This window comes from Lycium ferocissimum, chromosome 3 (genome assembly GCF_029784015.1).
Source record: "Lycium ferocissimum isolate CSIRO_LF1 chromosome 3, AGI_CSIRO_Lferr_CH_V1, whole genome shotgun sequence".
NCBI classification, from domain to species: Eukaryota; Viridiplantae; Streptophyta; class Magnoliopsida; order Solanales; family Solanaceae; genus Lycium; species Lycium ferocissimum.
Genome location: NC_081344.1, coordinates 7,920,059 through 7,930,497, shown reverse-complemented (window position 1 = coordinate 7,930,497; position 10,439 = coordinate 7,920,059). Strand labels below are relative to the sequence as shown.

General features: G+C 33.4%; 2 protein-coding genes across 2 annotated transcripts; both read left to right on the top strand.

The window, feature by feature from the left end:
- The first annotated feature begins 2,072 nt into the window (after positions 1-2,072).
- On the top strand, positions 2,073-2,858 carry LOC132048649 (uncharacterized). Its single transcript, XM_059439351.1, has one exon. The coding sequence runs from the start codon at positions 2,073-2,075 to the stop codon at positions 2,856-2,858; it is 786 nt and encodes a 261-aa protein (XP_059295334.1).
- A 5,230-nt stretch (positions 2,859-8,088) lies between these two features.
- On the top strand, positions 8,089-9,276 carry LOC132050902 (protein SLOW GREEN 1, chloroplastic-like). Its single transcript, XM_059442242.1, has one exon. The coding sequence runs from the start codon at positions 8,374-8,376 to the stop codon at positions 8,980-8,982; it is 609 nt and encodes a 202-aa protein (XP_059298225.1). The 5' UTR covers positions 8,089-8,373; the 3' UTR covers positions 8,983-9,276.
- Positions 9,277-10,439: the final 1,163 nt, after the last annotated feature.

The following is a 10,439-nucleotide window of genomic DNA, read 5'->3' as shown; positions in this document are numbered from 1 at the left end:
ATTCCGTTTCTTCATAGTTTGTGGTTCTTTGTTTATTTTTCGCATATAACAAATTTGTCATAAACAAACATGAACACCTTAAACCTTTTTGATACCAAAATAATCCATTCCCTACATAACAATGGTCCAATTTTACAAAACCCTTTTCTTTCTCTATTTTAGAACCCTATTGTTGCCGTTTTTCACCCCCATTAATAAAGCCTATCTTCACATCTTCTCCATTATTTCAATCCCAAATCCCTAAATCCTTAAAATACTTAACGTTAAATTCTCAGTGCTGGATGAAAGACCGAACCACAAGAATCAGGGGCGGATCTACTCAGTGGCGTGGGGATGTCACGCCACCCGCAAGCTTCGGACGAAACAGTACATATATATAGGTATATATACATAATGTATAGATAAATATTAAAGTGGCACCACGACAAAGGCATGCCGTAGTGCCGGTGGTGAATGGGCCGTACGTACGTCTCTTCACATGCGGGATCGAACCCCGTAACTACACAATTTTTTTTTAGAAAAATTAAATATAACGACATCAAAAAGCGACCACGTGAGGTACAAATCCTCTTATTCTAATCGGCAGTACCACGTTCTATTCTAATCTCTTCTTTTTCTTTTTAATAATTTGTGTTGACTTAGTTTCAATTATTAGTAATTTAGTTACTACTTTTTAGTTACTACTTTTTAGCTTTTTTTATTTCAGTTAGTACTCTTTTTTTTGTTTAGGTATATAAACTTTACAGCATAACTTCTTCTCTCTCATCAAATCAAGAAACATAAACCTAGTTCTTGGGTTCCCCTTTCCAAATCAAAATCAATACGGCAACCTTCCAATTCCATTGCCAAGAACCTTAAATCTCCAAAATCGATCTGTTGAGTACTTCTCCAAATTCCATTCTTTGTATGTCTCTGTTTGTCTCTCTTTCTTTGTTTCTTTTAGTTATTTACTTGTTTTTTGTCTATTGGAAATTTGAAAAAATAAACATTAAAAGAAGATTTATGGTGCAGGAATGTGAAAATGGTATTTGTGTGCAAATGGACTTGAAGGAAACTAATATGCATTTATTTGAATGTGACATTGAATCGGTGATATCAACCATCAAGGCTTGCTTTGAGTTTTAGGTTCATAAAGTACTTTTTATCCATTTTGGATTCATTTTTGCGCGGACTTAAACACGACTAAACGTCTTTGCTCACGTGGAGACTTTTACTTAAACACGACTAAAAGTCGCCCCCTCGAGCGGACTTTTTATAACACGACTAAAGTCGCCCCCTCGGCGGACTTTTAGTTGAACATAACTAAAAGTGCCGGAGGGCGGACTTTCCCTCGAAAGCATATATATATATTTTTTTTAACTTTTCAAGGGAAACTTTTAGTAATGCCTTAGCTAAAAGTGTGTCCCATAAAACATAACTAAAAGTATGCCCCGTAAGGCGTAAGTTTTCCTTAAGGTGTGCAAATAGAAATACAAAATTAGCACTTAAGTGATTCCTTCATGTTTACGAGAAAATTTACTTCCCGACTTTCGTAGCTTCATAAGCCGAGTTGAATATAAATTTTATTTTGTAGGAAGTGCTCGATTTTGTGAATTGCGATGGATAAGTTTCTCACAAAATTCAATTGTTCTCAACCAAGTTCTAGTACGGATGCCAACGGTTCTCGACTTATAAATGAGCTCAATTTAGGATCGCTTGAAGCCGATCCGGAGAAAAGTACCCATTGCCGAATATAACCCTCGAATTCGAGATGAAGTGAGGAGACATTATATTCAAACGGGGCCTTTGTCAACCTTTGCTTAAAAAATTTCCTTCAACTCAAATAGGAAATAGGTCGTCAATTTGTTTCAAATTGGTACAAAGGTCCACATTCTAAATGGTTGGAGTATAGCGTGAAGACGGATCTTGCGTATTGCCTATGTTGTTATTTGTTCAAAAATGAATTTGTACATGGAAGTGCGAATTTGAAGTTTTATACGAAAAATGGTTTTAGGAGTTGGAATAGGGCTCTTGAAAGATTTCGTTTGCATGTTGGTGAGGTTAATAGCGTCCATGATAAATGTTTCAAGAAGATGCTAGATTTGTCAAATCATGATCAATCAATTCAAGTTGTTCTTGAAAAGCATTCCGAGAAGGAAAAAAGTGATTATAGAATGCGTTTGGAAGCCTCAATTGATGTGGCAAGACTTCTTTTGCATCATGGGTTGCCTTTTCGAGGTCATGACGAAAGTGAATCTTCAACAAATCAAGGCTTCTTTCTAGGATTTTTACGATGGCACGGGGACAAACATCCGGATGTGGGAAAAGTGATACTAGAAAATGCTCCACAAAATGATACTTTGACTTGTCCTATGATCCAAAAAGACATTGTCAATGCTTGTGCAAAAGAAACGGTGAAAGCTATAATTGGAGACTTGAATGGAGATTACTTTGGTATATTAGTGGATGAGTCCAAAGATATCTCACACAAAGAACAAATGGCTCTCGTGTTGCGGTATGTTGATAAGAATGGTGAGGTGGTAGAACGATTTATCGGTCTAGTCCATGTTAGTGATACATCGGCATGCTCATTAAAGAAAGAAATCTACTCTTTGCTTTCCAATCACTCACTAAGTCCATCTAAAATACGTGGACAAGGTTATGACGGAGCTAGTAATATGAGAGGAGAGATAAATGGTCTCAAAACTTTGATTATGAAAGATAGTCCATCGGCATATTACATTCATTGTTTTGCTCATCAATTGCAATTAACACTTGTAGCTATTGCTAAAAAACATGGGGATGTTGAAGACTTCTTTGATCATGTTACTAATGTGTTGAATGTTGTTGGAGGATCTTTTTTAAGCGTAGAGATTTAATTCGTCATCATCAAATTTGAAAAGTTGGAAGCGATTTTGAATCGGTGAAGTTCATCGGACGAGGACTAAATCAAACGCGCGGACTTCAAAGACCCTGGTGATACTCGTTGGGGATCGCATTTCAAAACATTAGATAACTTTATTGTTATTTTCTCAACTATTGTTCATGTGCTTGAAGTGATTAAACATGAAGGTTCCACCTCAGTGATAGAAATCAAGCAAAATATCTTTTGATTGAGATTAAAACATTCAAATTTGTTTTTATGCTTCACTTGATGTTGAAAGTGTTGGCAATGTCAAATGAGTTGAGCAAGATTTTACAAAAAAAGGATCAAGATATTATCAATGCGGTGGAGTTTCTTAAGATTGCAAAAGAAAGATTGCAAGATATGAGGGAAACTGGATGGAAGCCTTTGTTGGATGATGTTTCCTCATTTTGTGATGAACATGATATTTTGATTCCCAAGTTAGATGAGTCTTATTTTCTGGAAAGTCAAAGCGTAAGTCTTCGGTGTTTGTTATTCACACCACTTGCGTATTGAAATCTTTTGTCGTGATTGATGTGCAACTTCAAGAGCTTAATGATCGTTTTGATGTAGCGAGTAGTGATTTGCTTCTTGGGATGGGTAGCTTGAATCAATCAATTCTTTTGCTAATTTTGATAAAGGTAGAATCATGACTTTAGCAAAGTGTTATCCGGAATGAGTTTGATGAAGTACGAATTCGAGATTTGAGTTACCAACTTGATACTTTCATATTTCATATGCGAAGTGGTAATCCCAAGTTCTCCAACTTGCAAGGAATTCGTGATTTGGCAAAAGCATTGGTTGAGGCAAATCTTGTGGATACTTATTCACTTGTTTATTTACTTGTGAAGTTAACCGATCTTTTTGTTAACGACCGCAATCGTAATGGGAAAACATTCTCATCCATGAAGCGGATCAAAAATGAAGTGCGGAATAGCATTGGTGATCAATAGTTGAATGATTGTTTAATATGTTACATAGAGCGTGATGTATTTACAAATGTAAGTAATGATGTCATCATTGATCATTTTCAGAAGATGAAACCTCGTCGAGGACAATTGTAAATGAATGATGGATATTTATGATATTAGTAATATTAGTGGAACTTTTATGCTTTTCTCTTCTATATAGTGCTATAAACAAATGATTCATCGGAAAAGACGAATAACCCGAACAAAGCCGAAAAATGAATAATCTTATCCCGACCCGAAGCCTAAATTGATTGAATGGCGCATGGCACCGGAAACTTCAAATCTGGATCCGCCTACGACAAGAATCTATTGTATGTACCTTCTACCGTACATATACGCAGAGGAAAATTTGTTTCCACGGTTCACCTTCAACTTTACCAGTTACATCAAATCCCTAAATCCTTAAACCCTCAAAACCCTAACAACCAACCTTTAAACCCATTATTCTCGTTTTCACTTCTATTCTCATTACTCAAACCCAAAATCATCGCCACCATTGCTGCTACTTCCCTTTTCTTTATGCGTTTCAGTTTTAATCCTAAACCGGCCATTGCTGTTTCACTTTCTATAAAACAATCAGTTTCAAAGGAAATCTTGTTATCGGACCCGAAAAATGTATGTGCTCTGATGAAACTGATGAAAATCCAGATAAAGAATAAAAAGTTAGTCGATGCAATTAGCACAAGTGATAAGTTGATAGAGCTGGAGCCAGATAAGACGTCCAAATGGCATTTGTTGAAATCTCTTTTGCATGTTTACAATAAGGCCAAATTCTGGTCTAATGAGATATTAAAAAAAGACCCTTTTCTTGAAAAAGATTATCTTGTTTCACTGATGATGGCTTCTCAAGAAGATTCAATTGAAGAGCTGAAGAAAATAAAGAAGAAAGTGGAAGAAGGGATAATAAATGATTCGTTAAAGAAGAAAGTGGATATGTGTTATGAGGAGTTTGATAGATTGGTATTTGTTTGGGACTTAGTATTATTGATTTTGAGTTCGGCCTTAATAATAGGAGTACTTTCGATTTATGACTATATTTTGCCGACAGAGGTAAGGTCTGCGAACATTCTACCCCATCAAGACCCGACTTTGTGGGATTACATTGGGTTTTGGTTTGCCGTTGCCATTGTTGTTGTTGTTGTTGTAGTACTTTGTCATTGTCTTATTGTGTTTTTGTTGTTGTTACTTTGGCACGTCTTAATTTCCAATATCAAATCAGGTTGGTTTTAAATTGAAATTTTATTTGAATATGCAATTTGGATCTCAAAAGTTATACTTTTTCTTACAAACGCGAAAATTTTACAATTGTGAAAACTATTTATTACACAATCTTACCAAATGAATAAATCATAGTTCATAACAAAGTATAATATCTTTCTCAGAAGTATTTACTAAAAAATTTAATATGTATTGATCGAACTTTAGTTCAACAAAAAGATAAATTTGAACATAATTTGTGGTGTACCTACTCTTTAATATAATCTTTCCACATGATATGGACAGTCTCTTCACGTCGAGTATGCGTTTTTGATCAAATGATCGAGAAGACGAAACAACATTATTACTTTGAGTCGGTTGTTGGTCAGTATCATCAACAACTATATCTTCATGTTCATATTCCTACGGCATTACAAAGAGTCAACATAAAGCTATTTACATTATTTTTATTAAAAAATATATGATTGGTAAAAACAAATATGGTTGGTAAATTAGAAAGTAGAGTAGGTTGAACAATTACTTTTGCAATAAATGATGGATTTTTTTTTTTGTAAAATATAAATTTATGGAAAACTTAAAATCACAACTTACAATTTGCAATTCTACTTTTTGAAGAATTTGAGATTTCAAATCAACATTTTAAATTTGAGCTCCATATCCTAAGCAAAACGCCTACATATTTACGGCAATAGTAAATAAGAATTATCCTTTTCCTTTTATACCATTTTTATTTTATTTTTAATATTTCTACGTTGCCCTTAAAATATTTTTAAAAAAGTGTTTTGTTGTTTTGCCGGAAAATAAGAAAATCAAGGCCTACATTATAAAAAATAATAGGAAAGGGCGCAAATACAAAAGAGAACACACGTTAGGAATGCAAAATGCAAAGAACTCTTAAATGACATAGATTTTTCAATATACAAAAACAACCAAATAGAATTTAAGAAAGCTAAGAATTTAGACTTTATGAACTTCTATCCTTGAGTTAATAGCAATGTATAGATAGGATAGTTTTGATGTTTAATTTGTTTGCGACATCGCCGATAGGTTTGAGAATTCATGTTCAACCTGTCGAAGAGTTTTGTACTGTACAGCTTTATTTGGCAAATAATACACGTTAGTTACCCAGAAAAAAAGAATTTTAGAAAAATGAATGTTAAAAATATAATACGTAAAATTTTATTTGAATTGTAAGTTCAATATATATTTTTTATTGACAAACTATAACAATTACTAATAATCTATAAATGGGCTAGATTAGGGAAAATGGACTTCATTTTTTCTCTTTCTAATTAATTGATGGTAGACTTGAATTATGTAGCAAAGAGAATTGAAGATCTTCAAAATGCATAATTTTGTGAGACTTGTTGAATGTTGTATAATTTGTTAAAAAAGATATTATTATTTGTTTTAACTACTAATTCTACCGTTGAATAGGATAATTAAGGCCCCAATTTTATATGTCACGAAAAATATCACTTTATATGTCATAATTATGTATGATTCAATAAAAGAAGGGAAAAGGGGCAAATATACTCCTACACTTTAATTTGCAATATATAATAAATATAACCCTTTTTAAAAAAGTGGACACAACGGGTGCATATTTACCCTTTTCACTAACAGACTACTATTTTTCGAATTAAAAATCATTTACCCCTTTTTTAAGTTAAAAATTTCCTTTTTCCTTTAAAAACTTAGTAACCCATTATCTTTTATCCTTGACCCGACTCAGACCAGACCAACATAAGATAAATGCATCTCTATCGTTTTATTCAACAAACACAATCAGACTTTTTTCTTTAGGTTGATCGAACATAAAATTCTACTGGCTTTAGCCATCATACAATCGCCTAGCAGCTTTAATCTTAACATGTTTAACAAGAGCATGAAGTAAAGAATTAACAGTAACTACATGTGGAACCAAATCATAGGTTTTCAATACAAAATTATAATTCAACAGCTTTATCAACGAAATTAGAATCAGAATAAGCTTTAATTACAACATCCAACGCCTCAAGAGTGGAAAACTAATCTTCACAAGCAGTCAAATTGGACAATAAAGTTTCAATTCAAGGAAAAAATCGAAACTAAGCCAAGACTTTCAAAACAGGGGGCAACCGTTGAGAGACCAATCAAGAACTTAAGACCCACATGAGGATCTTTAAGTTTGTGGTCTCTAATTTTTGCCCTTCAAATTAGTGGTTTTTAAATTTTACCTCTCGCCTAATACTCCGAGATTGTAGGTTCGAATCTCAGCTCAATAAAAAAATAAATAAATTCGCAAGGCAGACTTTATAAAATTCTGCCTAAGCTTCAAGCAGAATTTTATAAATCTGCCCAGTAAAGGACAAAAATTTTATATTCAAGCAGAATTTATATGGACAGACAGAATTTCTATCTGAAGAGTGAAATTTAAAGACCATCATTTTGAGAAATAAAAATTAAAGACCACACCCAACGAAGGGCAGTCCCGCAAATTGCCCATATATTTGCCCCTTTTCCTATAAAAGACAAAAGATAAAATTTGGGCCACCTAAAGAACCCTCATTAAGTAAAGTACTATTCTATTCTCTTTGTTCCTTGTTTTTGAAGGAAAGCCCAAATCATTGCCTCCATTGTCAACTACTTTTTCTTGAAAAATGTGTCCTCAATTTACCTCCATTATCACCTGGGCTGAACAGCTCTCTCACTACTTTCTTTATCACCATGAACACCTTAAACACTTTTGCTGCTAAAACAATTCAAATTGACAAGAAAATCACCCATTCACTTCATCACCATCCTCTAATTTTGCTAAAACCCTTTTCTTCTCCCTTTTTTAGAACACCATTGTTCCCCTCTTTCTTACCCATCAAAGCCTCTTCTTCATCTTCATCCTTATTTCCTTTCCAAAACCCTCAAACCCCTAAATCCTTAAACCCTCAAAACCTTAACAACAACAACAATAACAACATAATATTCAGTGTCGTCCATGATAAGTACAAAGATGATAGAGTGTCTGTGACCAGATAGTGAGGTTGTTTTCATAAACCCTCGGCTCAAAATCTTAACAACCAACCTTTAAATGCACTTCTATTCTCATTTCTCAAACACACAATTATAGCCACCATTACAGCTACTTCCCTTTTCTTGTCAAGATTCTATTTTTACCCCAAACCCGCCTTTGCTTTTTCGCCTTTTTCCTCACATACTACAGAAACAAAGGTTAAAGATTCAAACTTTGATGAGGAAAATGAAAAGGGTCTTGAAGAGTTATTGGTATTGAACCCGAATGATGTTAATGCTCTAAGGAATTTAATGGAAATTCAAATAAAGAATCGAAAAGTAGTCGACGCTATTAAGACAATTGATAAGTTGATAGAGCTAGAGCCAAATGAGACTGAATGGCATTTATTGAAATCTCATTTACATGTTTACAATGGGGACCTTGAATTGGCCAAAATTGGGTTCACTGAGATTTTAAAAAATGACCCTTTTCGCGTCGAGGCTTATCATGGGCTAGTGATGGTGGCGTCGCAAGAAGAGCCAATTTTGGAGTTGAAAGAAATAAAGAGAAAAGTTGAAGAGGGGATCAAGATGTGTGAAAAGGAGAGTAAAAAGAGTGAGTTGAGGGATTTTATGTTTTTGCTTGCACAAATTTGGGTAATTGAGAGTAAATATGAGGAGGCTTTGAAGGTTTATAAAGAGTTAGTGAAGGAGGAGCCAAAGGATTTTAGGCCTTATTTGTGTCAAGGGATAATACATGCTTTGTTGAGGAAAAAAGACGAGGCAGAGAAGTGTTTCGAGGAGTATCGGAGATTAGTACCACAAGAGCATCCTTATGCTAGGTATTTTGATGATAATTTGATTGCACCAAAGCATTTTTCACAGAAAGTGGAGAGTGAGAGACATGGATCAAAGAATTAACAATGTATGTTTTAGTTTATTTATGGTGGTTGCTTGTTAGATATTTAGATTTATTTTATCACTTTGGTTTTGGAATGTAGGTAGTTTTATTGAGTTGCAGCAATAAGTTTCAAATTGAGACACTGAAAAAAAAGCTAGTCGAGGGGAGTGGTGCTCGGGGTTTTAATTGTGCAGATGTATTTATAGTGGCTTGGTGTACTAATCAATTTAAGCAAATGTGAAAAAAGAGAATGACAATTGTAAGTTGTAACTTTGCTTTTTTCTTTTTCCAAATGAAATATATAGTTGTTCTATTTGCTTGTATCTTATGGATACTGATATTAAATGGGAAATTTTGCTGCTTATGGAGATAAAAAGATCGCTGCAAGAGTGCTCTGTTTCATTGAAACAAGTGTAGTCGTTTGTAGTTTAGCTCCTTTACGATATGTTTATATATCAACTAGTAAATCTATCCGCGCTTCGCGCGGTTAAGAAAATAACTACTTAGTAAAGTTTGTGATTTTGAACACCTTTTTAAATTTTATCGGACATAGTTTTAATTCTGTGAATTAATTAAACAAAAGAAATTAATATTTTAACTTCATCGACATGAGTAATTCACCGGAGGTTATGTTTTAAAGGGGAAAGATTGAGCATTGCCTTGGCAATAATACTGAAGGTATTGACCTCTTTAATCTACTTTCTAAGCAATTTGATTAATTAATCTACTTAGTCACGAAAAAGATATGTGTCGTTCCTATTTGAATATGTTGTTCGTAAATAGTATTAATATTTGTATTTATTGATTTATTTGCAAGTATTATATATAGTGACTTCTTCAATGAGGGAAAATAATCATTTTAATATTGTAAATAATAATATTGATTAGTAATTGCATTTAGAAGGGCTTAAGTCTTATGTGTCCTTCCACCATCCTTCTGTTAAAAATAAAAAGAAAACGTAAATCAACTTTATAATCTAGAAAACGATATCAATAATCATATATCCTAATATATATATATATATATATATATATAATCATTAACTCAAAAAGTGTTTTAGCTTGACAAAAATAATTTGTGGAACATCAAAGACGTAATGCTCTCTTGTCTATGTTACAATTAACGTTATAAATTGTCTATCAAATACCACAATGTTTGCACGACCAAAAATGCACGCCAACAAAAACGAAAAATGAGATTATTTACCATTATAGGATGACATAAGTTATTAGTTCATAAATTAAATTTGTCGGTTCGGTTGGAGTTTTTCTCTAGGATTTCATCCTCATCCTTATGGCTAGTTTTGTTAAAAAACAAATGCATTATCACAGATGTCAAAACCCATAAAAGATTAAACAAATTAAACAGAAGATTACCATTATTTCTAATGGAGCGGTTCCTATATAAAAATCAATCAACGGACTGCGGTAAGGTATCCAATCACTGAAAAACAATCATTTGTTCAGTGTTTTTTCT

What these genes read in the sequence shown, in the direction of transcription:
- LOC132048649 (XM_059439351.1), top strand. Translation starts at nt 2,073, where the DNA reads ATGCTAGATTTGTCAAATCATGATCAATCAATTCAAGTTGTTCTTGAA.
- LOC132050902 (XM_059442242.1), top strand. Translation starts at nt 8,374, where the DNA reads ATGGAAATTCAAATAAAGAATCGAAAAGTAGTCGACGCTATTAAGACA.